Source organism: Equus asinus, chromosome 5 (genome assembly GCF_041296235.1).
Source record: "Equus asinus isolate D_3611 breed Donkey chromosome 5, EquAss-T2T_v2, whole genome shotgun sequence".
NCBI lineage: Eukaryota > Metazoa > Chordata > Mammalia > Perissodactyla > Equidae > Equus > Equus asinus.
This window is the reverse complement of record NC_091794.1, coordinates 9,389,855-9,416,009: the sequence shown is the minus strand read 5'-3', so window position 1 is coordinate 9,416,009 and position 26,155 is coordinate 9,389,855. Positions and strand designations below refer to the sequence as shown.

Sequence of the window (26,155 nt, the reverse complement as noted above, 5' to 3'; positions counted from 1 at the left end):
TGATTTTTTGTTGTTGTTAGGAGTTAGGTATTAATCAAGCCTTCACTACGTGAAACGTGAGAAGGATGCGTCTTTAACTTAGTGTTCCAAAAGCAAATCTCAAGTCATTGCTGCTAAACCTGTTTGTTGTGTGTAAAGGTTGAGAGTGCAGTTCACTTACTATTGAAAAGTTGAATCTGGGACCCTGGCTTTTGTGCTCAGTGATGGAGTAGGTTGTAGTGGGTACAAGTTAACCTGTTCAATTTTCTATTGGGTAAATATTTTCATGATCAGCTAACTTTTCTTTTTCTTTAATCTGCCTCTCAAAGAACTAAGATTCCAGATGGCAAATTCTATGAACGGCAGAAACCCTGGTGGTCGAGGAGGAAACCCCCGAAAAGGACGAATTTTGGGTATTATTGATGCTATTCAGGATGCAGTTGGACCCCCTAAGCAAGCAGCAGCAGATCGCAGGACTGTGGAGAAAACTTGGAAACTCATGGACAAAGTGGTAGGTTCTGTCTTACTGTGCCTGTGCATAGCCCTATTCACCCTGGGTATGGTTTCTCCAGTTCTATTTATACTATTAATTAATAATAATTATTGTTATGGCAACAGTCTTTTGATTTGGATTGACCATTTTTCTTACATCCACTCTGTGAGTTTTGAAAAGTTGGATTCAGAGCAAAGACTTGTTTTTTTTCCCTTTTGTCCAACTCTTCAAGGTTCAAAGTTCCTCTATATGACTCAGATATGCAAAGTTGTTACTGTTGGCTGCTCTTATAGTTTGGATGTGTGTGCTCTGTTTTATGTGAGGTTGTGTTGCTGTTAGATAAAAAAATAATACAAACAGTTTAAGAAAAGGCTCTGATGAACCGCTGATGACAACCACAATGTATGGTGCTGAGAATATTTACTGGGGAAAGAACTAGATTAGTCCTTAAGTGAGGAAGCAGTATTTAAGAGAGTTTCCATTTTCATCTTTGAGAATTCATCTTCATTAAGAAACTTTTTTTTTTTGCTGTTAATGGAGGAGTTACAGTTTCTTTCATCTATTCCATTTTGAAACAGGAAACCTTTTCGATTGCACATTGTTTATTGTGAAAGGAAAATTTATGATGGAGGTGGTGGGGCTGAGAGTATCAGAAACCTCTGTGGTGTGGTTTCTGCATGTTGCTTTCAGATGATTTACAATTTCACAAGAAGAAATGAAGCTGGATATCAGTACCCAGAGAAGTCTGGGCAACCAGAATACTTCACAGGGGTCTATGAGAGAACTGTGGCTGTCAATGTCCTATCCTACTAAGTAGGATTATGTAATAAATATGATTAAGCTGTAGCCTGCTGCTGTGCAAAATTAATAGTTCTTGCTTTTGAAGCAAGATATTTTGAAGCAAAATATATTTACCTATATATTGGTAAATGTTTGTAGCAGCTTATTGTTTTATTTCGTAGATATTTGGGGCTAATTATAAATTTATAATGCAGAGCTCTTGATATGTTTATAACTGCAGAAATGGAGGTTTAAAGAAACATTCCTTTGTAGGGATGTGCTGAAGCTTCCGTGAAATCATATGGTAGCTGTCTCCTTTACTTTAGTTTGTATCTGTGTGCAAATGTTTTGCCGCAAAAAGCCACTGGCAGTGGTATTAGCAATACAGGAAGGTGATAAGATTTACTTTATTTTCATTTACCCCTATGGAAAGTACAGATGGGTAGATGACTGATAGGCCTGTCATTCTATGGCCCGTGGCGCTAAATGCAGAGCCAGAATATTTTTGCCAGATAAATATCCTTAGTTTTGGGCTTCAGCGTGACCTATTTAAGCTTCTGCCAATTTATTCAAATTGTGATATTAAAAGTGCTCCAGACAGAATGATGTCATAGTGTCAGAACATTGCAACTTGCTGCTTGAGGTCAGGGTTTGATGGTAGCATTGGATGGATACTTAAGAATGAAGAGAATGCAGTTGGAAAAAGTGCATGTATTTGGCAGACACAATACTAGCTGTCTTTGCCTTTTTAAAGAGCATGCAATTGAAGGTCGCTCTCATCGCCTAAATCGTTAGTTGGGCATAAGAGAGAGAATTCGAGGTTTTTCTCTAACTTATCTGTTATATGAGTGGGCAAGAAATGGGTCAGATTCTCTCAGGGAGCTGCTTCTCCCTCCCCGCCCTCTTTGAGTGGTCAAAATTGGTACGTTTGTGAGTGAGTGTTAGAACATCAAGTGAGAAGGATTTATAGAAGGAAGTGGTGAGCTATAGTTGACATGAAGTCATTATTTTTGAAACATTAAAAAATGTGTGCATAACTTTGTCTGTAGCTGATTGTTAACGTAAGTTTTATCCTCTTTTAATTATTTCACCATGAGTTATGGTAAAATAGATGGTTATTTGATAGTTAAGCTTCTGCCGTTGTTTATTTTATTAACTCTTCTGTGGGTTTGGGTTTAGCCTCTCCAATTGAGAAGCTTGACTCATAAGGAAATCTATTATCTACAGTCTCTACTTAGTGGGATGCGGGTGCAGGTGTTGGCAGAGGTGCATTGTATGGCCTCCCCTATTTGTCTTCATTATTTGTCAAGGGTGAAAATTGTTGTCTTCATTTATGAACGCATTCATGGGCCTTGTGGAGAGAAATCACATAAATCATTGTGAAAGAGGTCAGCATGTTTATTGCTACTCTCTCGCACAGTAATGAAAAGGCATTGATAATTGCTAATTAGAAATGTATTTTATTTGTGTAATGCAGAAGCATCCCCCACACGTGTTTATCTTTTCTTCTCTGTCAGTGGTGAAGGAAGCGGTTCATAATATCCACATTGTCCTGGTAATTACATCAGGAACTTTATTATTAGTCCAAAAGTTAATCCCTTGACACATTACCTAACTGTTTTGTAGAATAATAGCAAGAGCATGAGCTTAGCTTGTGAATAACAGAAAATAGTAACTTTCAAGTCTAACTAGTAATTATGTAAAAGGTAGGGTTAAGTGTTTAGTTAGCATATTTTCTTTATGAAGCCTCGTCAACGAGAGCAGATCTTAGAAGTATAAATATGAAAACAAGCTTCAAGTTCAGTGTTTCTCAGCCACTTGCACAGTAAAATAACTTATTTTACAGGGGGTCTGAAGCAGTCTTCGACGGTAGGGGAAATATCTAGTAAGTGTGTAGTTTCATCATTCCCTGGCCTCCAGAATTTAAAAATGGTCAACTGAGATTTCAATTTCAGCCAACTGTTATGTTTTCAGAGGGCAGGCTTCCTATACAGCGTCACTGGATAGGCGGGAGTGATCGCTCAGTTGTGTTCCTTGTAAGACAAAGTGTTTTGTAACAAAACATCAGGGCCACGGAGTTAGCATGGTACCTTTACTGAGAAAAAGAATGGTAGCCTGCCCCACAGCATCCCATTTAGACATACTCTCTGGCCTTAGCTCTCTGTGTCGTGTAAGTCAATAGCTGACCCTCAGTTCTTCAAGTCAGTGGATGCTGTGTGATAGAGTGACAGAACTGTGACTCGTGACTACACATCTAGGTTCAGATACACCCAAAATGTGGAGTCTGTTCCAAACCTATTATAGAGATGGACTTTCTTAAACATTCCATAAACATTTGTGGAGGGCCTGCTACGCTCCTACGATTACTGGGGATGCAATGCTAGAGAAGATATCACTCCGCCCTTGATCCTTCCAGGAACCCAAGACCAGGGTGAGAGCCAGGCACAGAAAAGGATAATTGCCATGTAGTATGGACAGGGCTGTAATACAGACCCATGCAAAGTACAGTGGGAGCAAAGTAGAGAACATCCACCTTGTTTTGCTGGCCAGAGTTCAGACAGTTGTCTGTCTGGATTCCGCTGGCCACTGCCTTTAGGAACAGCATTATTGTAGTCTTGTTGGAAATGCTGCAGTGAGGCTAAGGAAATGATTGCTAATCAGTATGGTAGGAATGATCATTTATTAATGTGAGGTTCTTGAGCGTGATTTTCACAGACATCTTAGCCAGGTGATGGAAAATGGAAGAAACAATTTTCTATCTAATAGAGACTAAATGTACTGAGCACACATGGATATTCAGGAAATTAAAAAATAATTAATTGATGCCAAAGAGCAAACCAAGTTGAGTACCTGCCTACGTTTTTGTCTTGCTGTCCTTGTCATTTATCTGAAATTACATTACTGCAAGAGTTTTAAAAGCATTAAAAAAGTGATGATGCCAAACAGCTTTTCCTGCCCTTTACTCTCAGTACATTTGGTACGTTTGTCAAGCTTGGAATATAATTTGTCCTCTCTCTTTATAATTTCCCTGCAATCATAATGTACTTTAAAGTTTGTCAATCAGAGATGCTTGGATTAGCTGTTTCAACAATAAGAGTAAGGATTCTTTTCTAAGAACACTTCCTCACACCTTGGAAAAATGTTGCTTGCAGCAGAGTAAAATGAAGTTTTGAGGCTTCTTGTTTCTGTCTCTTGGTTTTGAGAATGTCACCTTCTCGGGCCTTTGGAGCAGGGAATAGCACTTATTTGAATTCTTCTTCGCCTCTTTCCTTTTTCTCAGTGGAGTTGTCTTGTGTTAGCAGAATCAGAGGACGCTGGTAGACTGGGTAGACGGTAACACAGTAAGTGTCTGGGCAGTTGTGTTTCGCGCTGAGTTAGATTTTGAGTTTGTGCTTAGATAAATGAAGTGACGCCAAAGTTGGCTACTTGCCACTTCTAGGAAAAGCTTTTGATAAAAAGAAAAGACTTAAAGCAATTCTTCCAAGAGCTACCTTGGTTTATCCTTGTGATGTAGGGCCTACACTTAACAGAAGCCTTCATCAGTTAGTAATCTTTTAACTCTTACAAAATTTTAACCATCCAGATTTTGAATCAAAATTTTCCTTTCTTTCAAAGTTGCTTTATATGCTATCTGTTGATTTCATCATTCCTTTATCATATCTCAATGATGGAAAGGTGGAGACTTATAAATAGCCATGCCATCCTGTAGAATGTAGTAAGTGCTGTAAAATGATATTGTTAAAGTGCTGTGACATAGCACGTGGTGGAGGTGAATGTTGCTGGCTAGGGATGAAAAGTTGGTGTAGGATGCAGCATGGTGGCGGTACCATCCAGCTATTTTTTAGAGGATGTTTTGGATTCCAGCGAGGTGGAGGACATGTCAGGCTGAAGGAATGATGGGTAAAGGGAGATGTTGAGCCAGAGAAGGAAAGTTAGAGAAAGATGAAGAGGCTTTGACCGTTCCGTCAAGGAACTTGGACTTTCTTTATTTGGTAGACAGAGAACTGTGAACAGCTTTGAGCAGAATGGGGAAAAGTGAAGGCCTTGCTGTGATAGGTTACTCTCTTGATTCTACAGAGGACGGAGTAAGAAGAGACACTTAAAAGTAGGAAGAATGATCAAAAGGAATTAAAATAGGCCAGGCAAGAAATAATGAAGGGTTGAGCTGGAGAATGGACAATGGGCATAGCCAGTGTTGGTTCCAATGTGGGAGGCATTTTGGAAGTAAAATCTGCAGGTCCTGGTGACCCTTCAGAGAGAGGATGAAAGAGAAGTGAAGTGAAAGTGACTCTTGAGGTTTTCAGCCTCGTTGACTCTGAAGGCAGTGATGCCCTTAATGAGGTAAAGAACGTAGGAAACAAAAGAGGAAGCATGGGAGTTGGTGCATAAGAAGTTTGTTTTTGGCCATGTTGAGTTTGACATGTCAGAATGAAATCCATTTTGAAGTTAGAAAAATGAATGTACAGTTCAAGAGAGAAGTTGAAAGTAGAGACATGTGATTGGTAGATATGCCAGTAAAGGTAGCATTTCAAGCCATAGAACCACAAGAGATTTGCAAGGCAGAGGAGAAGGTGAGAGTCAGAGACGAAGTCAGAGATTGGAACTGTTGGCTGTGTGTGGGGTTGTGTCTATAATTATATGGCAATGAAGGAAAGAGAATCCTGCAAAGAACAGTGATGAGAGAGGTAGGAAAAGAATTAGAGCATACTGATTTCCTGGGTAGAGACAGCTTCAGTAAGGAGAGAGTTTCAAATTCTGAGAAGACCAAGTTCAAGTTCAAGTGAAGAAAACGGAACAGGATGAAAATTTAAGAAGTCATTGAAGAGACCATTCTTGATCTTTCAGAGTAGTTTTGCTGATGTGATAGGGCTAGATGAAAAAGGGCGTGTGGATTATTTAAAATTGTTCTAGAACTGCAACAACTAGTGAAAAGGAAGAAAGTTCTTATAGTTTGAGGGTTTGAGCAGAGCACAACTTTGTGTGTGTTTGTGGGTGCTGTGGAGAGTTTCATGGGGGGAGGGGAAGGCATGCAGGGAGGGAGTGATTTCAGGTGTGAGGGAGGAAGTACTGATAAAGGGGCCTCTTGGATTGCAGTGTGGGAGGTGAAGGCGAGAAACAGCTGGAAGAGTAAACCTTGGTAGATGACTGTGACTTCCACTTAGACAAGAGGGGAGTAAGGAAATACACCAACAGGTTTTGAAGGAATTTGTAAATTTTTATTTTTACTTTTTTGCTGAAGAATTTTCACCCTGAGCTAACATCTGTGCCACTCTTCCTCTATTTTTCAGTATGTGGGCTGCCAGCACAGCGTGGCCACTAACAGAGCGGTGTAGCTCCGTGCCTGGGATCTGAACTTGGGCCACCAAAGCAGAGCACACATAACTTAACCACTAGGCCACCGGGTCTGGCCTGGAAATTTATAAATTTTATGTTGGGTTGTCAGGAAGTGATTTAAGGCATAACATTTGTAGTGTTTAAACCGTGTTTTAAAATTGTATATTATAGAGTAAACAATATGTATTTTAACTAGTTTTCCAGCAATTAAGAGGGTAAATAAGTAAAAAACTGAAATAGAAATCAGTTCTCATCCCTTGTATTATCACCTTAAAAACATGCTGTAACTTAAATGATGCCACAATGCTGTTTTTTTTTGTGTGTGTGTGAGGAAGATTGGCCCTCAGCTAACATCTGTTGCCGGTCTTTCTCTTTTTGCTTGAGGAAGATTGTCGCTGAGCTAACATCTGTGCCAGTTTTCCTCTATTTTATGTGGGATGCCACCACAACATGGCTTGATAAGCTGTGCTGTGTCTGTGCCTGGGATCTGAAGCCGCAAAACGCTGGGCGGCAGAAGCAGAGCGTGTGAACTTAACCACTACACCACTGGGCCAGCCCCCTACCACATTGCTATTTTTATCTACTCTGCTTGGGCGTATATTTAAGGCTTTGTTTTTTAAAATGTATTTGTAAGTTGCTGATTTTTTCCTAATAATGAAAGAAGCATTTTGAAAATATCCAGCTAAATTTTTAGCTCTGTTACATAGTAATATTTAAATAATTGTTAAGCTCACTTGCGCTATCTTCTAAGACCAATAACAAAAATAGTTATCAAACTAAATGTTCTGCCGGTTAAAAGACTCCACATGAGCTGAGTGCTGCTGTACTGATGCCTCACTGGGAGTGCTGACCTGGGCTTATTAGCCTCATTTACTGCCTTCCTGCATGAAGCAGGAAACTTTTTAAGGGTTGCAGGTAGTATGAAGAAGTTTAGGAACTAAAAGAATTCTTAATGATCCCCAACCAAGTGGTCAGCGCTCTTGGTCTAATTCTCACACCTTTGCAAAACCTGTGGGGATCTTGCCACGTTGTGATATAGCACAAAATATGGAAGGAGAAGAAATACTAAAAAGCAGGGAGTGCCAACTATGTGCCAGGTACCGTGCAGAGCCCTTCACATCCTTCCTGTAGGAACTGTCGCATCCTAAGAGGTTGCCAGAAGAAGAGACTAGCCCGAGGTTGTAAGGCCAGCAAATGTCAGGACCAGGTCCTGGGCTTGATTGATTCTAAGGTGATAGAATCTTGTTCATAGTGTGAAGATTCCAGCACGCTGCTCTAGGAAATAATATGATTCTTCCTCTTTCCATGAGAAGTAAATGAAAAGGATCTTTACCCCTTATTCTTGGTAAGATCAAGTCTTCTCCAGACTTTGTACTCATGTTTAGTTAGGTTTGTTGAATATAGGTATGGATAACCTATTTGTAATATTACCTTACGTCTTCTGAGAGGTTCTTCCTTAGTTCCTTTCCTCCTTTTATTCCTCCTTGCTCACGTTAAATATTTATTGTGCATCTGCTATATGCAAGGCAGTCACCCAGGGATGGTCTAGTGGTTAAGATTGGGCTCTGCTGAGGCCTGGGTTCGTTTCCTGGTCAGGAAACCACACCACCATCTGTCGGTTGTCATACTGTGGCGGTGACGTGTTGCTGTGATGCTGAAAGCTCTGCCACCGGGATTTGAAATACCAGCAGGGTCATGCATGGTCGACAAGTTTCAGCAGAGCTTCCAGACTGAGACAGACTAGGAAAAAGGACCTCACCATCCACTTCCGAAAAAATTTGCCATGAAAACCCTGTGAATAGCAGGGGCAACGCTGGAAGGGGAGAGGATGGCGCAAAAAGACTGGGCATGGTTCTGCTCTGCTGTCCACAGGGTTGCTAGGAATTGGACTTGAAAGCACTAACAACAAATTATATGCAAGATTCCATGTTAGGTGATGGAGATAGACCAGTGAGATAGATATGTGCTCCACCCTGAAGGAAGTTCCATTCTCATTTTGAAGAAAGATAGTGAACAAATGAATACACAATTGATATTTTCATATGCCAGTCTTCTATAGAGACCTTCATCAAAAACCATAAAGGAATCGATAGTTCCTCCTAAATCCCACTATGATTAATATACTAGGCTCATAACCAATTTTATATGCTAACCTTGTTTTGCCCCATTAATATTCTATGTAGAAAGAGTTTTGTATTATTTTTATACTTTTTTACATGTTATACTGTATTCATTTTTATACTTCTATATACTTAGTGATGATTGCTGAATTAAAATGGAGAACCCGAAGAGCTCATAGATGCTTTTTATCATGACATACTTTATATAATTGCAATAAGGAGCCTCTTCTAACATTTATGTGAGGAGCACAGACAAAGGATCTTTCAGGCTTTCCATACTGTTTTTGAAAAATGGGCTAGTTCACCTCTTGGGTACATTACTTGATTTAATGTAACTGAAGGCTCGATGAAGTGAGGTATGCTTTATAATGAAAGTCGGCTGTCGACGTTTCCACTTGCTTCAGTAGAATTTCTGCCGTATGTTTCAGGGGCTAGTTTGAACCTTGTGTGCGAGAAATATGTTAGCTGACCTAATACTTCTTTGCTACCTTTTGGCTAGAAATTTTAATTAAGGCACAGTCAGGAAACTCTTTAAATGCGAAAGTGTTCCAAGAATAATTAATGGCTTTGAAAAGTTTTATAGTACTGGTAAATCCTATGTTTATATTTATGCCTTTGCTTTGATATGGTTGAATATATATTTTATGTATGTGGATATATATTCATGTGTTTATTGAAATACATATGTAGTATGTATAGGTTAGACATATTTTTATGTATATGAAACATGCGGACATATACACAAAGGTCTGCTTAAAAGTCTTAACTGTGTTTCAGCAAATACAACAGGCAGTTGTCTACTGTTATGGAAGGAGGGCCTGGCTCTGAAGTCCAGACATCGGGCAGTAAAGTCAGCTAGGTTCCATTTCTGTGTTGTCACTGTTGTCATGTCAAAAGGAGAGAGTTGGTCTTGGTGATCTGCAAGGTCTTCTTTAGCTGTAAAATCCTTTCAGTCAATGACTATAATGGAATATTTAGCCTAATTCCAGTACTAAATGTTTTGCCTTTTAGTTCAGAAGCAAAAAGCACCATTGCTAATGAACCAGTCCTTTTATGCATCAGTTGGTGCCCTAAAAAGTTCTTGTTTGTATAACGTGACTGTGGACTTGTTCTTTTTCGAAATCTCTTCTCTGTTGGGACGTACTTTCATTCAGGGAGAGACTTAGATATTTCTAGAAGAGATCTAGGTGTTTGAATCTGAACTTGAACCTTATGATGAGCTTGGTTTTTCTCCTTAATATGCTGCTTTTAGAAAAGCAATTTTTCTTTCCCTGGCTTTCGCTGCTCCTTGCACATAGCAGGTACTCAATAAATATTTATTGAATAGAATTGAATTTGACCTGCTTAGAAGTCAAAGTCCTGGTGTAGGGTTATTCATTTTCAGCAGGAGCCATCATAAATCAGAGTTTAATACTAATCCAACTGATAGACTGCACACTCAGCGGCATATTGTAGTTCGGCATTGTATGTTGCAGTTTCCCACATGCCAGTGTAGACAATTGTGTGGCCTGGAAGGGTCTTGATGAACTGACTGTCACCTGTTTCAGACATGCTTGGACCACTCCCCTGCTGGCTTCCTGTGCCCCCAACTTTTAGAATGACCACACTGACTCCTCTCTTAACACACCCTGCTCTCAGGTGCCTCTCAAGCCTTTGCACACTCCTCTGCCTGGAATATTCCTTTTGCAGACTTAGGACACTCCCGTGTCAAGCTGTGAGTGAGCCGCTGCTGTCCCCCAGCACTTTGTGCTCTCTTCCTTTAAGTCCCCTGTGATTCTTTGTTAAGCCACCCGTCTTTTTCACCGGAAAACAACTAGAGGACAGGCCTGTGATTTATTCCCTCCTGTATTCCCTGGGGCCTGAAACAATGTCTGACACATAAACCTTTGCGGAATTACAAATGGGTCCTGAAGTTCATGTAAATTTGCAAATGGAATAAAATAAAAATGTAAATGAGTTTAGCCAGGGATCATTAATTATGTGCCTAATTCTACTTAAATCATGATACAGTTAAAAAGAAGATCAGGCTGAGATTCAGAAGTTGCAGGCTCTTTGGCTGGATTAATGGTTTTTTAATAGTGCCTTAATCTTTGTAGTTCTTAGTTTCTTATCTGAAAATGAATGGATTGGACTGGATCCTTACTAAGATCCCTTAGAGCAAGAATTACATTGCTCCTAAGTTAATTATAGAGAACTAGGTCTCTTCTCTCAGACCCCTTGAGGCAGGAAGTGTGTTTTAGTCATCTGTAATTTCCTGGCACGAAGCTCAGTGCCTGGTATATAGTAGTTATTCAAACAATGTTACCGAATAAAGAAAGAAATTCCCAGATAGAATTACTGTTTAAGTAAAGCTAATGAGAAAAAGGTCAGGTAGAGAATAGTAAATTAAAACTCTGTAACACTTAAAAAAATCTATTAAAGAACAGTTATTTGGAATGTCTGAAAAAAACTACCTGTGAGAAATTTTTTATTTATTAGTTAAAAAATTCACCAGTGGAGGAAATGAATTTGAAACTGCCCAGTTCCCTAACTACAAGTTAATGATTTATCGATCTGTGACATGTTGTACCAGGTTTTATGTTGCTGAAGTTAAGCTGTAGCCTGCTGTAGGATGTTGGTGGTGATACTTTTGGAATTTGGGTATATTTGTGATACTCTCTTTTAGTTCTAAGAATTGAAAAACTACTTCAACGAGGATTTGTTAAATCATTGACATATTTGGGACTTCGTCAGTCTCTAGGGCAGGATGAGTTTCTCTGATTATGTCAAAGTGTCACAAAAATGAGAAGAGGGTGAAAAAGCTTTATCAGCCCTTTTAACTATACTTCTGTAAAGATTTGGCATTATTTAGTAAATTAGATGTCATCTTACCTTCCTAGAATTTCTTTAGGAGATCAAAATAATGTTCTTACATTTAAACTGTGCTTATATCATTGAGTTATTGCTTTGAATACTAGTACAGTTCCATCATGTAAATAAGGAAGTAATATAATCATATACTATTTAGGTGTAAAAAATACGTATAAAGTATTCCAAAATCAACTAAGCAAGTCATCTCTACGTCCATTAACTAGTTCTGTACCGTGTGCTAGACAGTTCTGTTTTAGGCACTGTATACAAAGAACAGGAAGATGTGATGCCCTGGGTCAATGTGACAGATGATTGTCTTAAATTAGGGGCTGATGCTTGATAGTTTGAGCTAGATTTTTCTCCCCACAAAAAAATGATATGGTTATTTCTTAAAGAAAGCAAGTGAGATAGTAAGTTTGGGTACTTTTTCCATTTGTTGTTTCCTCGTTTATTCTGTTTTTGGTTCTTCAAATTATTATTATTCAGCTGTTTTCTATTTGGCCCAGGTACTTTTATCAGTACCTAGGAGTGGATCCATGTTTGTGGAACCTGAAATTTGGAGGGGTCCTTTTAAAGAGAAGGAATGCAAAAGGGCAATTACAAAATTGGATATGAAAGTGAAGTTTTTTAGAATGATAAAGTCACAAGAAGTTATAAATTTTTTAAAAGAAGGATAAATCCACGAGCATCAGAGACATAATCTCAACTCTGTGCATTTTGTACTTTGATCTCTTCCATTGCCCATGTATGCTTCCTGTCCTGGGTACCAGGATTAGACTAGACCTTCCTGCTCCTGTGCGGGGCTGGTCAGCACCTGAAGTATTCCTGAAGCCATTCTTTTATCACAACGGCTGACAATAATGTCACTAGTTACAGAAGTGACTGCGCTCCTCACATGTACCTCCACTAAAGCCAAACTACGTGTATCTCCAACTCGAATTCCCATTAGCCAGATTCCAAAAATGCCCGTGGCCACCCCAGTGCCACCCAACAGGAGGCTAAGTGCAATGAAGGGAAGTCATACTGGAAAAAGATGGAAATCTGAACCAATTGTGCTTAAAATATCCTACTCTTGAAAATTTTACAAAAAAATACATGAGGAACACCTTAGAAGGGAGCCGAGTATTTGAGGGACCCCGAAGCTTACGCTTCACTAGCTTCCTGGTAAATCTGCTTTTCTGTGTACATTTTGCCTTTGGTAAGGGTGAGCACCCTTACACTCTGTATGCCCTGGTGCAATCCCCAATGACATCATAAAAAAATTGTTCAATTGGCTGGTTCCTTATGCCCTGATTCAAGAGGTAAGAATGAGATGGGTTCACTTATGTTTGACCGAATCACGTGAACATGTAGAAGTGAATATAGTAGTTGAGTTACTAGCTTTTCCAGTGAGCAGAAGGTATTTTCAGTTCTGCAGGCAGCCCTGAACGCCCCAGTGGTTGGGTGGCACCTGATGGGTGACTAAACCGTTATGTAGCACGTGTTTATAGGCATGGGAGACGCTCTGGGAGTGGAGAAGACTCGTTCTGACCTGACACCCATTTGCTACCTAATGACTCCGTGATTAAAATTGCACCTCTGTTTCATTCTCCTTGGGGTTCAGGAACAGTAGACCAAAACAGTAATTAAAATATGTGAAAGAGCTTTAGCTCGGTGTTCAGTGCAGTAAAATTATAACTAAACATGAGACATTGGTTGCCAGCAGAAGAGGCCTATTTCCTCATTTTTGTTTTAGAAAGAGACTATTATTGGCATACAGTAATTAGCACACTGGAGTTCTGTTAAGCCACAAACAATGGGACAGAAGAAAGAATGAAAACTTTAGGAGTTGAAAGTAAAGGTATGACACACAAAAAACTGAATGGCAGGAGAAGAAAACAGTATCTAATTATATTAAGACATGAATATTTACCAGTTCTTTGTAGATGGAGATAGTAATTTTTAGATCAAAATTTATATTATGGAAACTAAAGAAATAGTACATAGTTTCATAAATTTATGATTTTTCTATGAAAGAAATTATTATGGTTCATGTGAAAGTATTTTATTTCTGTCTTTGTTTTTAGGTCAGACTGTGCCAAAATCCCAAACTTCAGTTGAAAAATAGCCCACCATATATACTTGATATTTTACCTGATACATATCAGCATTTGCGACTTATATTGAGTAAATATGATGACAACCAGAAACTTGCCCAACTCAGTGAGAATGAATATTTTAAAATCTACATTGATAGTCTAATGAAAAAGTCCAAGCGGGCAATAAGACTCTTTAAAGAAGGCAAGGAGAGGATGTACGAAGAACAATCACAGGACAGGTAAGAATATTTCAGATTTTATTTTTCTTAGCGTTAAGGTCATTTATTGTTGCTTTTTAAAAAAATATTTATTTTTTAATTTTTAAATTTGTTTTTGGTGAGGAAGATCAGCCCTGAGCTAACATCTGTTGCCAATTTTCCTCTTTTTGCTTGAGGAAGATTGTTGCTGAACTAACATCTGTGCCAATCTTCCTCTGTTCCGTATGTGGGATGCCGCCACAGCATGGCTGATGAGCGGTGTGTAGGTCTGAACCCAGGATCCGAACTCATGAACGCTGGGCCTCTGAAGCAGAGATGCGCGAACTTAACCACTACGCCACTGAGCTGGCCCCTCTGTTGCTTTTTGCTTCATGGTTAGCACAAATGTCACTTTGTATTTGTTTTGGGGGACATGTCATTACGTTTATGTATTCACTTTTCACATTCTTTAAACCTTGCAGTTTTACGTAAATTTCTTTATGATAGTAGCCAGTTCATGAGACAGTGTTCTTTTCTTTTCAATAGACTTTATATTTTAGGGCAGTTTTAGGTTTTTAGAAAAATTACTCAGAAAGTACAGAGTTCCCACATATCCCCACGCCCCTATGCAGTTTCTCCTGTTATTAGTATCTTGCATAGTGTGGTACATTTGTTACAATTGATGAACCAATATTGACATGGTATTAACTAAAGTTCATAGTTTATATTGAGGTTCACTCTTTGTGTTGCACAGTTCTGTGGGTTTTGAAAATTTATAATGTCATGTATCTACCATTAGAGTATCATATAGATTAGTTTCACTGCCCTGAAAATGCCCTGTTCTCCACCTGCTCATTGCTTCCCAATGCCCTGACGCCCACCACACACTTCCTGAACCCCTGACAACCACTCATCTTTTACTCTCTGCAGTTTTGCCTTCTTCAGAATGTCGTATAGTTGAAATCATATAATATGTAACTATTTCAGACTGGCTCCTTTCACTTAACAGTGTGCATTTAAGGTTCCCCCATGTCTTTCCATTGCTTGATAGCTCATTTCTTTTTATCCCTGAATAATACTCCATTATGTGGCTGTACTGCAGTTTGTCCATTCACCTGTTGAAGGATATCCTGGTTGCTTCGAATTTTTGGCAGTTATGTGTAAAGCTGCTGTAACTATTCAGAAGCAGGTTTTTGTGTGGACATAAGCCTTCAGCTCATTTGTGTAAATACCTCAGAGCCTGATTGCTGGATCTTGTGGTAAGCCTATGTTTAGCTTTGTAAGAAACTCCAAGACTGTCTTCTCAAGTGGCCGCACTGTTTTGCGTGCCCATCAGCAATGGATGAGAGTTCCTGTTGCTCTGTATTCACCAGCATTTGGTACTGGAGACAGAGTCTTTAAGACACAGTCTTGATTGGATGTGTGTGCGTGTTGGGGGCGGGGTGTAGATGTGGGTGGTGGTGTAGTTTCAGTTCCCATACTTTAACTGACTACTAAGTGAGAACTGGACTGGGGTGGCAAATACTGAAGTGACATCAACTGAATCCTCATTTTATAGCCTTTTGACTTAGAGACTCATCATTAAAGTTTGTTGTTTGGCTATTTCAATGTTAAATTTCATCATCTATCTTAAACCAAATAAAGAAAATAATAGAGTTTTCCATTTCTGGGATATATTAAATATATCTAGAATATTCACTGATAGGAGTCAATTTAGATTTCCAAATTGGAAAGCAAATATTAATTAAAATGTATAATGTCTTAACATAGTTAAGTTGAGTTTTAGTTTAAGACACTTAACCTTTCTGAATTATGGTTTCCTTACATATAGGAAAACCTCTAAGAGACCTCTAATGTTCCTTTCGGGTCAGAAAAACTAATCTGGCTTAGTCTAATAAACCATAGAATTGCATAATAGAAAATTCAGTTATGTAGGTATGTGGCGTCTGAAGTTGTCTGTAAATACCAGCTAAACAAGTAGCCAGAGTGAGTAAAACCATCAAATTCAAACATAGAAAACCCTCTGCCAAATGTAAAATGTTTACTTATTTATTATTTACCCTCTAAATTAGTGATGAACCTTCACGGAATCGTAGGAGTCTAACCAATTATGTAACTGTGGGCTCATCACTTAATGTTCTTGGACCACAGTTTACACATCTTGAGGGTGGTGAATCTTCCAGTTGCCTTTTAGCTTTAAAGCTCTGAGACTCTCTCCAGGACTACCAAGGGGAATTTGAATTGCCACCAGGTACCAGAAGTGAGCTGGAGAAATATCATAGTGATTGTTTATTCTTACAAACCTTTCCAAAATGGCCAAGGTTATGCGAAGTCAGATGTTTATGTTTAAAATTATGTTTTCACTTTGTCGTTCTACCATTGATCTGATAAAACTAAGTTGTTTTATAGATGTCTTTATACTTCTTACTGAAACTTAGTAGCCCTGAAATTCTTCCTGATTCAACAAAGTAATCTTTTAAATTTTATTTTTTAGGTTATCCAAACAGTGAGAGGTGTGTGACTTATAGGTCTAGGAATTTGAGTGGATACAGTGTTTTAATTAGATGCAGTAATATGTGCTATGGTAAACTTGTATCCCACTATCACTGTCTGCTTTAGAAACTTGAAATGTGTGTGTAATTACCATTTTATTTATAAATTTTGATATTTTTTGGCTTTTTATGTGGGAGCATATCATGGGGGAATCTCTGTAAATTTTGGTTGATTGCACGTAGATTTCCATAGATAATGATAGATTGCATGATGCTCACTGATCACCTTGAAGCAGCTCTGTAAAGTCTGTTTTAGGTGTTCAGGTAAATTTTTTTACTCTCCTAAATTCAACCCTGTGACAAAGTTTATTAGTTTCTATACTGGTAGAGCATATTCCTCACTGAATTTTACTGTCATCCGTGTTCTATTTTCTGATGGAAGAGAAAATGTTCTGTGTTCTGTGACTAGCTGTACTTATGCAAAACTTACATTTGATACATGTTTAATCATAATTCATCATAATGTACCATTCTTGATGCACTGTAACAAGGACATAGATTTTTAATTTATGTTTCTTTTGGTAGTAATATATTTTTACACATTCATTTCCAGGTTCCCACTAGGATTTCATATCCAAACTGAGGCTAAAGTGTGCCATTGTACATGGAGCTCTGGGGCATTTTGCTCAGCAGAATATAAAAGAAACTTCTTAGAATGTTCTCATGGCTGTTAGACAAAAGAGTACTGTATGTGGTAGAATGACTTATCTAACCTGTATGACACACTGATTATTGAGAATATTATAAATTCTCTGAACAGTCTTTTTTTGGTTCTCCAAATAATGTCCGTAGGGACATTGTATTATTAAGTTAAAAGTAAAGGGGACAGGAATAGCAGAAATAGTAATTTGAAGTTCAGTGACTAAACCAGCATTGCCCCGAGTGGTTATGTACTTTATTGAATAAAACTGTGCTGGATGAGTTTGTGAATCAAAATGTTTATTTTAATGTTTCTGTTATGTCAAAAATAAACTTCTTTGTGGATTTGTTTTAAATGTAAGGGCAAATGGGGAAAATTTGGTTATCAGTTTTGAACTAGCTCTGTTTTAGTTGATTCCTAAAATGTGAGTAGCCTGACTTTTTAAAGCAATTTCACATAAAAGTGATAAATATAATAACAGATAGAAAAAATAAATATAACACATGGCGCACAATGTATTTCCTGTGTAGAAGGCGAGAGATTGGAAATTATAGTTAGATAAATTTATTTGCTACTGAAATAGGTACAGAGGGCATAGGGCAAGCCTCTTATTTTGCGAATGGGTGGAATGATGATTTCTGGGAGAGGCCAGCGCGTGCCCCACTTGACTTTTACAGTAAACCTCTTGCTTCTCTAGTACCACTTGTCCTGAGTTTTTGGGTTTTTTATTTTCCCTTACAAACAAGTGAACCTCACACTGAGTTGGTGCTTTTCCAGCTGAGTGTCTTGACTGTTCTGAGCTGGTATTGCTAGGAAGAGTAATTCATTGACTTCTGGCACGCATCAAGTGTTCATGTGTATGTGTGGAGTGGGGTTGGGGATCATGTAGAGAAGGGAGAATTTATAGTTTCAAGCGCAGAGAAGAGGAGAAACATTTATCAGATTTCTTAAAGTTTTCCTGACAAAAGTCTAAATGGGTGTGAAGGTAGTTACAGCTGACAAATCGACAGTTGACAGGATTGTACATCTCACCTTTCTTGAGCAGTTTGACTAGCACTTTCATGCTTTGACCATTTCAATAGTAAAATTGACTCTTTTATAGAAGAAATTATGTACTAATCACCTGTTCGGTGAAGCCTGGGATTGGACACTGTTTTTGAGAATACCCAGAGGTGGTGGCCCAGGGATGTTCAGATTTTCCATATTTTAGAACCGCTTCAGTGAACCAGAATGCTAAGACCCAATTTTCCCTCCCACACTCTGGTTTACAACCACTGAAACAAAACCAGAGGCAACCGAGGTGGAAAAAGAGCTTTGCATTTGATGACCTAGCTGTGAAGAAAATAAAGGCTTTGAAAAAGTTCATGCCAGAGAGTAATTCATCGATGTTGTCATATTATTAATGCCATTTCAAAGCCCCTGGACCACTCCTTATGCACATGCATTGTAGAAAACAACTCATAGTTTAAATAGCTTTTGTAATAATATTCATTCCAGTTAAGACTTTTAAAAAAGTATTTTGACATACATAGAAAAATTAGTCCTACAAGGTGCTAGCCTAGCCTTTATTTAAAATCCTTCGGAAGCATCAGGCAAAAATCTTCTTTCTCCATTGACCATTTGGCTGAACAAAGAAAAATGTATAACCTGCTACATTAATAAAGTGCCTTTCCCCTTAAGGGACCACAAATCACTGTGCTTGCTGTCTCCCTTTGTGTAATTTGTGAGATAGTGTACCAAGAACATTTTGGAACTGATACATTAAATATACATGGTTGGTTTAAAAGTTGAATCCAGACAACATTAGCTGCAACAGTAACAAGAATGAAAGCAGCAATGAAACACACTGCTGCAAACAAGCCTGCTTGCTGTCCTCATACCCCTGGATGACAGCATTGCTGGGACCAAAGAGTAATGTTGTATTAATTTAAATGTTTACGTTTTTGTAAACACAAGTACATGTTGATTACGTGGTTATGGAAATAGTTTTGAAATTCATCATGGGTTTTCAGTTTACCCATATAAAGAGATTGACCTGTATGCCAAGTTTGGGCTTTATGTGATAATTTTAATTATTACTTGATTTCACAGGTTCGTGGCCTTGTTTATAATGCCACAGTAAGTTCCACATTTTCTCATAGGCGGCTCTGTACATTGTTAGAAGGAAATGAGGGCAGAGTGCTGTTTCACCAAGTAAGGATCTCGTGGTCTGATGCCATTTCTGCTCCAAGTGTTCTCTGTAACTTTGATTGGTTTCCTGACTCCAGTGTATGTGTTTTCAGTCTTTAAATTATTTTCTAGATATTCACAATATTTTTTTGACTCAGACATTTCAGCATCATACAATGAAGATGTAGTTTGTTTTAGACTAAATGCTACTGTTACATCAGTCTATTAAATAATTTTTCAAATCCAGTGGTAGTTTCTAGTACAAATATTGTTTTTATTACAATGATCATTTGCAGGAGAGTTCATCTTAGGGAAGTTATGTCTTTTATAAATAATTTGTACTGCATTGAATGCATTCCATTTATTCCATGGAATATCTTATTTATTGATGCACGAGAGGGAATGGTTTATACTCTTTTTTAGAAATAATTTTATGTTTACAAAATTAACCTAGTCTTCCTATTTTTCTTTTTTATTTAATGGTAAAAGTTTCAGTTAGCGTTTCAAGAGGACAAGGGACAAGTTGCAAGTAGAAACAAGATGACTTTTAAATAAGTCAAAATAAGTTACTGATCTTTTTTGAACACAAGTATTAGAAATATACTCAATTGCTATTTAGTTTTTTTCTCTATTTGCATTCTAGGCATTTTTTCCTTTTTGTTGGAAGTCTATAGGAATGAAAAGATTAATTTCTGTCGTTTTAAAGTCATAAGTAACTTGACTTCAGAGGACAAACAGTAGTCAGTCTTTTTAAGTAGAAGTGTGTCTGCCAGGTAGGAAATGGAATTTTCTTTAGAAACTTGAACATCTTCTTGAGACTGACACATCATAAATGAATAAAAAGTTTATTTAGTCTTGATAAGAATGCTTTCATTCATATTTCCCGCCTCTGAGAGATGTGAATATAATTTTTCTCAAGTTTGGAAATGAAAGGGCTTATTTCTTTAACACACCATGGAAGTAGAGGCCACAAGAAAGTTATTTAGACAAATGTTTTCAATGTTAAACAAAGGAAGTCTGTTAGAGTGGGCAGGTGAGAGCTTGCGGGATGCATCTTTGACTGTCAAGGACTTCATGGCTCACTATATCCATGCTGTTTTGCTAACTAGCTATAGAGTAATTTTCTTGGTGATTTTCATATAAGTGAAAAGTGAAAGGAGTTTCTCTAGCAACTTCTTCTTTGCGGTACATTTTCAAATTACAAAAGAAAAAATTATTCAGATATAACTTGAAACTAAATGAACTGTTCTTAAATTTTAAATAAAATGTTTACATATAATCTATTTATTTGCCGCTTATTTTATTTATGCCTTTTCCAGCCCTGTGTTAATGTCATTCAGCCCTTAACTCCTGGTTTATTAGCTATTAAAAATTTTATTGCAATTTATTTAGATTCCTTCCAAGTCAAACTATATTATACACACATGATATTTTGATTTTAAAATTGCAGAATTTTTTTCCCTGCGGTTTAGAGTTTATTAAATGTTTATAAATTCCTGAGAGTGATAACAGTTGTATTATAAGACAGTAAGCTGACTCACAAGACTCCAGTGAACTTGGCTTTATGGTTGAATACCTTTTATGTTTTCAGTCTTAAGGCAGCTTATTAAAATTGATGTTTTCTTTTCAGTAAATATCTGGTGACATTCAAATTTGATAATTAAAATCCAGAAGCACTCAAGAAAGAATGCCTGTTTTTAGTTTCATAATAACAATACTCCCACCAAGAAGGTTCATGAATGATGTCTTTCAAGTGGCCGATTTGTTATTTAGTTAAAGAAAGCTCCTGTGGCAATTTCTTACAAAACTAAATTGAAGTTTGTTTATAAAACAGGCAGGCTGCAGTGATAGTCCTATAGCCTGAGGAGTCTTTGGAAATCTAGCCCAAGAACCTGCTTTTTTTTTTTTCCTCAAGTAATTTAACAAAGAAGTGGAGTTTCTGGGAATCCAAACAGATTAGCATCCAGCACTAATTGGGTAGTTCGTAAAATGGTACTCATGTCTGACTGTTTTGAAATAAAGTGCTTCGGAAATACTCAGTTTTCTAAATCCATTTTTAATGTTAATCTTTTGTCTCTTGAAGCTCATTATTGTTAGAGCATGAGTTCTTGTTGGAGTTTGTATTTATACGTCAGTTGTTTATAAATGTGCTAATTATAGCAGGAGGCACATATGAGGTCATTACAAAAAGTACCCAATTATAGATTCAGATAATAAAGAAAGATTGAGGTTGCCTGTCTTTTTTGGTTGAGCCATTGAGGAACAGATTAAACAGAAAGATAATTTAGACACATATATTGAAATGTGTCACTTTGATCATCTGATAATGTGATCCTGTAACCACGTGTAATCCTAGACCTGTGACTGTGTTGGTCTCCTAGGGCTGCTGTAACAAAATACCACCAACTGAGTGCCTTGAACAACAGTTTAAGTTGTTTAAGTTGATTCTCTCACAGTTCTGGAGCCTAGAAGTCTGAAATCAAGGTGTCACCAGGGCCATGCTCCGTCAAATCCCCTAGGGCAGGAAGCTTCCATGACTCTCTGAGCTTCTGGGAGCCCCAGGCATTCCTTGGCTTGTGGCAGCATAATTTATGTCTCTGCTTCTGTCATCACATGGTGTCCTCCTCTGTGTGTATCCAGATTTCCCTCTTCTTACAAGAACACCAGTCACATTGGATTGGGGCCCAGCCTAATGACCCCATCTTAACTTTATTACGTCTCCAAAGACTCTATTTCCAAATAAGGTCACATTGACAGGTAGGGTTGAGGTTAGGATTTCAATATATGTTTTTAGGGGACACAATTCAACCCATAACAGTGACCAAATGTGGCAGTGTGAAATTTATACTAAGGAGGGGAAGACAATTGAAACTCGTTAGAGTGTATGACCTAAGTGTGAAAAACTGCCTGGTAGAAGAAAATGCCAAACAAAATTACTTAAAATTATTTTTTAAGGGCCTTGTAGCTCAAATAATTTTTGTAGTTTTTTTGGATTTGTAATAAAAAGCATGGTGAATTAATTTATTGATTAATTTCTGTGGATATACAGACATGTCAGGGACAGAGATACGTTCTGAGAAATGCGTTGTTAGATGATTTTGTCGTGTGAATATTGTAGGGTGTATTTGCACAAACCTAGATGACAGAACCTGCTGTACACTTAGGCTATATGGTATTAGTCTTATGGGACCACTGTCGTATATGTGGTCTGTTGTTGACCGAAATGTTGTTATGCTGCACGTGACTATATTGAAAAGTGTGTTGAATTCAACTTTTATTGGTAAGAAAATTTTCATATACATCAACATAAGTGAATTTATAAGTACCTTCTTATAACAGACATTCTTACTGATTTCGAAGTATAAAATGCCATCTCTCTTTAGAAATTATTAGTACTATAAATATGTATATTTAATTAAAACTTAGAATATTAATAGCTCTGCTTATCCTTGATTAAGAATCCCTGTTTTGTTCTTTTATTTTGTGATAAACTCTGGAGGATTAATTAAAATAGTTAATTATGACTTACATCATCATCATTAAATCTGTTTACAAAGTTTTCTGTATTGCAAATTAAAAAAAGAGAAGGGAGGTGTTTTCCATGTTGGTGACATAGTGAAGGCTACTTCACGTTCCCTTTGTGTCTTTAATATTAAGATATAAGGTATTATAAGTATGATTCCAAATTAAGATTTTAGAGAATCAGTTGAAGGATTTTAGCTTAGACAAGAGTAGTGATTGTTTCGAAAGATGTCATGTTGAGTAGCTTAAAGCAGGGGTCAGCAAGCTGTAGAGAGCTAGATAGTAAATATTTTAGACTTTGCCAGATGGTCTCTGACAACTCCTCAGCTCTGCCTTTATAGCAGGGAAGCAGACACAGACAATATGTCAGTGAATTGAAATGATTGTGTTCTGATAAAACTTTATGTACAGAAACATGTGGAAGACTAAATTTGCCCTGTGGGCCTCTAGTTTCCCAAGTCTTGGCTTAAAGTATTAATCTAAATTTTGAATAGTAGAATTTTAAAAGTGTTCTGTCAACATAGATTGAATACATAAGTTGCATCAATCAGGAACGTGTTGGATAAAAGTGACAATGCCCCATCAACTGTAGTTTACATATAAGAGGTCTGTGTTTCTCAACAATGTGGTTAGAGACCCAAGCTCCTTCTGGCTTTGTAGTCTCCTTCCTTAGTGTGTTGAGTCTGTCCTCATTCTGGTCGCCTCATAGTTGTGGAATTCCTGCTGCAGCTCCATCATTTTTAAGGCTACGAGACTGAGGACAGAAGGGCAGCACCACATATTTCTGTCCACTTTTTATTATTGATCAAAAAGCCGTCCTGGAACCTTTCCACCCGACTTGCTGCCTCCAGATTTCTCTTAGGTCGTTTTAGTCCTGAAGAAATCTGACATCCAGCACAATAGTGAGAACTTTTTAGTGTAAGTTTTTTCTATTCTTGTTGGCTTTCTAGGAAAAAAATATTTAAAAATGCAAGAAGGAATCCAAAAATTGAGACAGTTTTATCTAAAAACTCATCCTTTAATAGAGAAAACAATTGTTTTCTTTTTTCATTGAATAATACCTCATTCTCTTTTAAACGTTGACTAATGTAAACTTTTGTTTAGACCCAAATAATTGAAAGCAAATAATTAGTTTTAGTAGGTAAGGAAGATTGAAATTATGTTTTTAAAGAAATATATTATTTATCTTTGTTATCAGTGTCTATCCCTCAGAAATGAGTGATAAGTATTCTAATTCCATTTTCAATCTGGAGCAGCTAAATTGACTGGAGGTTACATGACTTGACAGGAGTTGTATACATTCACATGTGATGTATTTCTAAATGCTGTCTCATTACCAGTTGGCGAATGTGAGCCCGCAGCTGTTGGCATCTGAGGGGTATCAGCATTGTAAATGCTTTCAGCTTTGTTTCAGGAGCACTCATTTGAACAATTAGCACATTTTATACTTGTGAAAATGAGGTGTTTTCTCATCTTCATTAAACCAGTATTAATGTTGTATGTCAAATGGTCAGTAAATGCAGCTTTTTTTTTTTTTTTTTTTACGAGACAGCTTATATTATTAGTTAAATTTAGGACAGTTTAAAGCTTCATTTCTCAAGCATGCCTTTTTGTATACATATTTCTGTGTGTGTGTGTAAGAAATGTTGCCTGTGACTTCTTAAAGCTTTTCATTTCTCGAGATGAACAAAGTTTTTATTTTTTTCCCTTTAAGGAAATAGGAAAGGTTACCTAAATATTTTTCCTGAAATATATTAATGAAAATGTGAACTCCTTTTACAGATGCTGCAAACACTTCAGTTTTTGTTGTAAAGGGTTTTTATGGGGTATGTTGATTTTCTATGATTGTGACAGCATGTTGAGCTGTCAAGTTCATTCTTTTTCCAGAAATTTCAGACAACTTTAATTTGACTGAAGATCTCAATTCTGGTCAGGCGAGTCTCATTTATCTGATTAAAGTAGGTTTGCATGGATTCAAGTTCTAAGAAACAAAAAAATTCTCCTTAATGAATTTTTTGTGATTTTTTTCCTGTATAATTACAATTTTAGTTTGTCCTCCTGACAATTGGATATGTAAGAGTTATGTTTTTATAAAGTAAATGAAGTCTTGAAATTGGTAATCGGTTACAGTGCTGTTTTCCACTTTATCACTACCTGGTCAACCGGCGCTCTTGCCGTAAATAAAATGTCAGTGGCTCGTGGACGTGCCCATCGTACGGCTACAGTGACAGAAGGGAGTATTGCCACAGAGTATATGGCTCACAAAACTGAAAACATTTACTGTCTGGGCCTTTACTGAGAAAGTTTACTGACCCCTGCACTATTGAGACCCTCTCCTACGGCAGTCTTAGAAACCTGGCATTTTTAGACAAGCATTTTCTTCCTTTTCTCCCCTTTTTTGTCAGTGATGCCGTATGACTCACTGATCATGGTGATCTTCTAAGGGCAATAAAATGGTAATGACAGGTGGTTGGCGATTGAGAGCTAAAACCCCGTTAGACCCCTATTTCCTGTCTTGTCTCAGTATTCTCATGTATATGATCATTTTAAAGTGCAATAAATTTACACTTTTTTATAGTTTTTTTTTTTTTAACACCAGATATGTCACTAAGGTCTTTCGCATTGATCTTATCTAGTGGTTTCCCTTCACAGTCCGCGGGCCAGATAATGCAGTCTGTCCCCTGGAATGATGAAGTACAGATCCCTGACTTCACTCAGTACTTCTGTCTTTACCAGTTGGGATCCGAGTATCCACATTTTTTAAAAGTGCCCTACCTATTTCTGATACCCTGCCTGCTCTCAGAATCCCCATGAGTCAAATCGTCTCACTTTGTGTACACAGTTCCCAGGGGCCGCTGAGGTGGCTCGGGTGGGACTGGAATCCTGCGTCTGCTCAGAACTCTTCACTCGAATACACTTCCTTCATCAGCTCTGTAGGGATCCTCTCCCTAGTGTGAGTCATTTTAAAGGAGCTCCAAGAAAGATAAGTTTCTGTAATGCCTTTGAAGGAATTTTGTTGGAAAAGAAGAATTGAAATTATCTTTTTATATTCTTTTTAGATTGGCCTAATCACTACCTTTAGAGTTTATCTTTGCATGCCAGCCCTAAATCCTGCCATTTCTCCTTCCTGTCTCCCCCGTTTATGCAGATCCTCTTTCTTATTACAAAATGTCTCTTTTTCCTCCAACTGTAGCATTTATCAAGGCCTTTCATGTGGCACTTAGTGATATATTGTCAAATATTGGTCTCTTTTTAAAATGGTGACAAATCTGGTTATCTTAGGTGTCTCATTATAAGGTATTTTTTTTAAAGATTGGCACCTGAGCTAACATCTGTTGCCAATCTTCTTCTTTTTCTTTTTCCCCTCTTCTCCCCAAAGCTCCCCCGTACATAGTTGTATATTCTAGTTGTGAGTGCCTCTGGTTGTGGTATGTGGGACGC

General features: G+C 37.6%; 1 protein-coding gene across 7 annotated transcripts in view; it reads left to right on the top strand.

The window, feature by feature from the left end:
* The window catches only part of CBLB (Cbl proto-oncogene B), a 192,621-nt gene that overhangs the window by 1,188 nt on the left and 165,278 nt on the right, over window positions 1-26,155 (top strand). For 6 of the 7 annotated variants that reach the window (XM_014853222.3, XM_014853220.3, XM_014853221.3 and 3 more), the window contains exons 2-3: window positions 309-490; window positions 13,623-13,873. In XM_014853222.3, the coding sequence (XP_014708708.2) occupies window positions 323-490; window positions 13,623-13,873 (419 nt within the window). In that variant the 5' untranslated portion in view covers window positions 309-322. Of the gene's footprint in view, window positions 1-187; window positions 209-308; window positions 491-13,622; window positions 13,874-26,155 lie in introns of those variants that run through there. The other variant, XM_070508693.1, reaches the window with a different exon arrangement.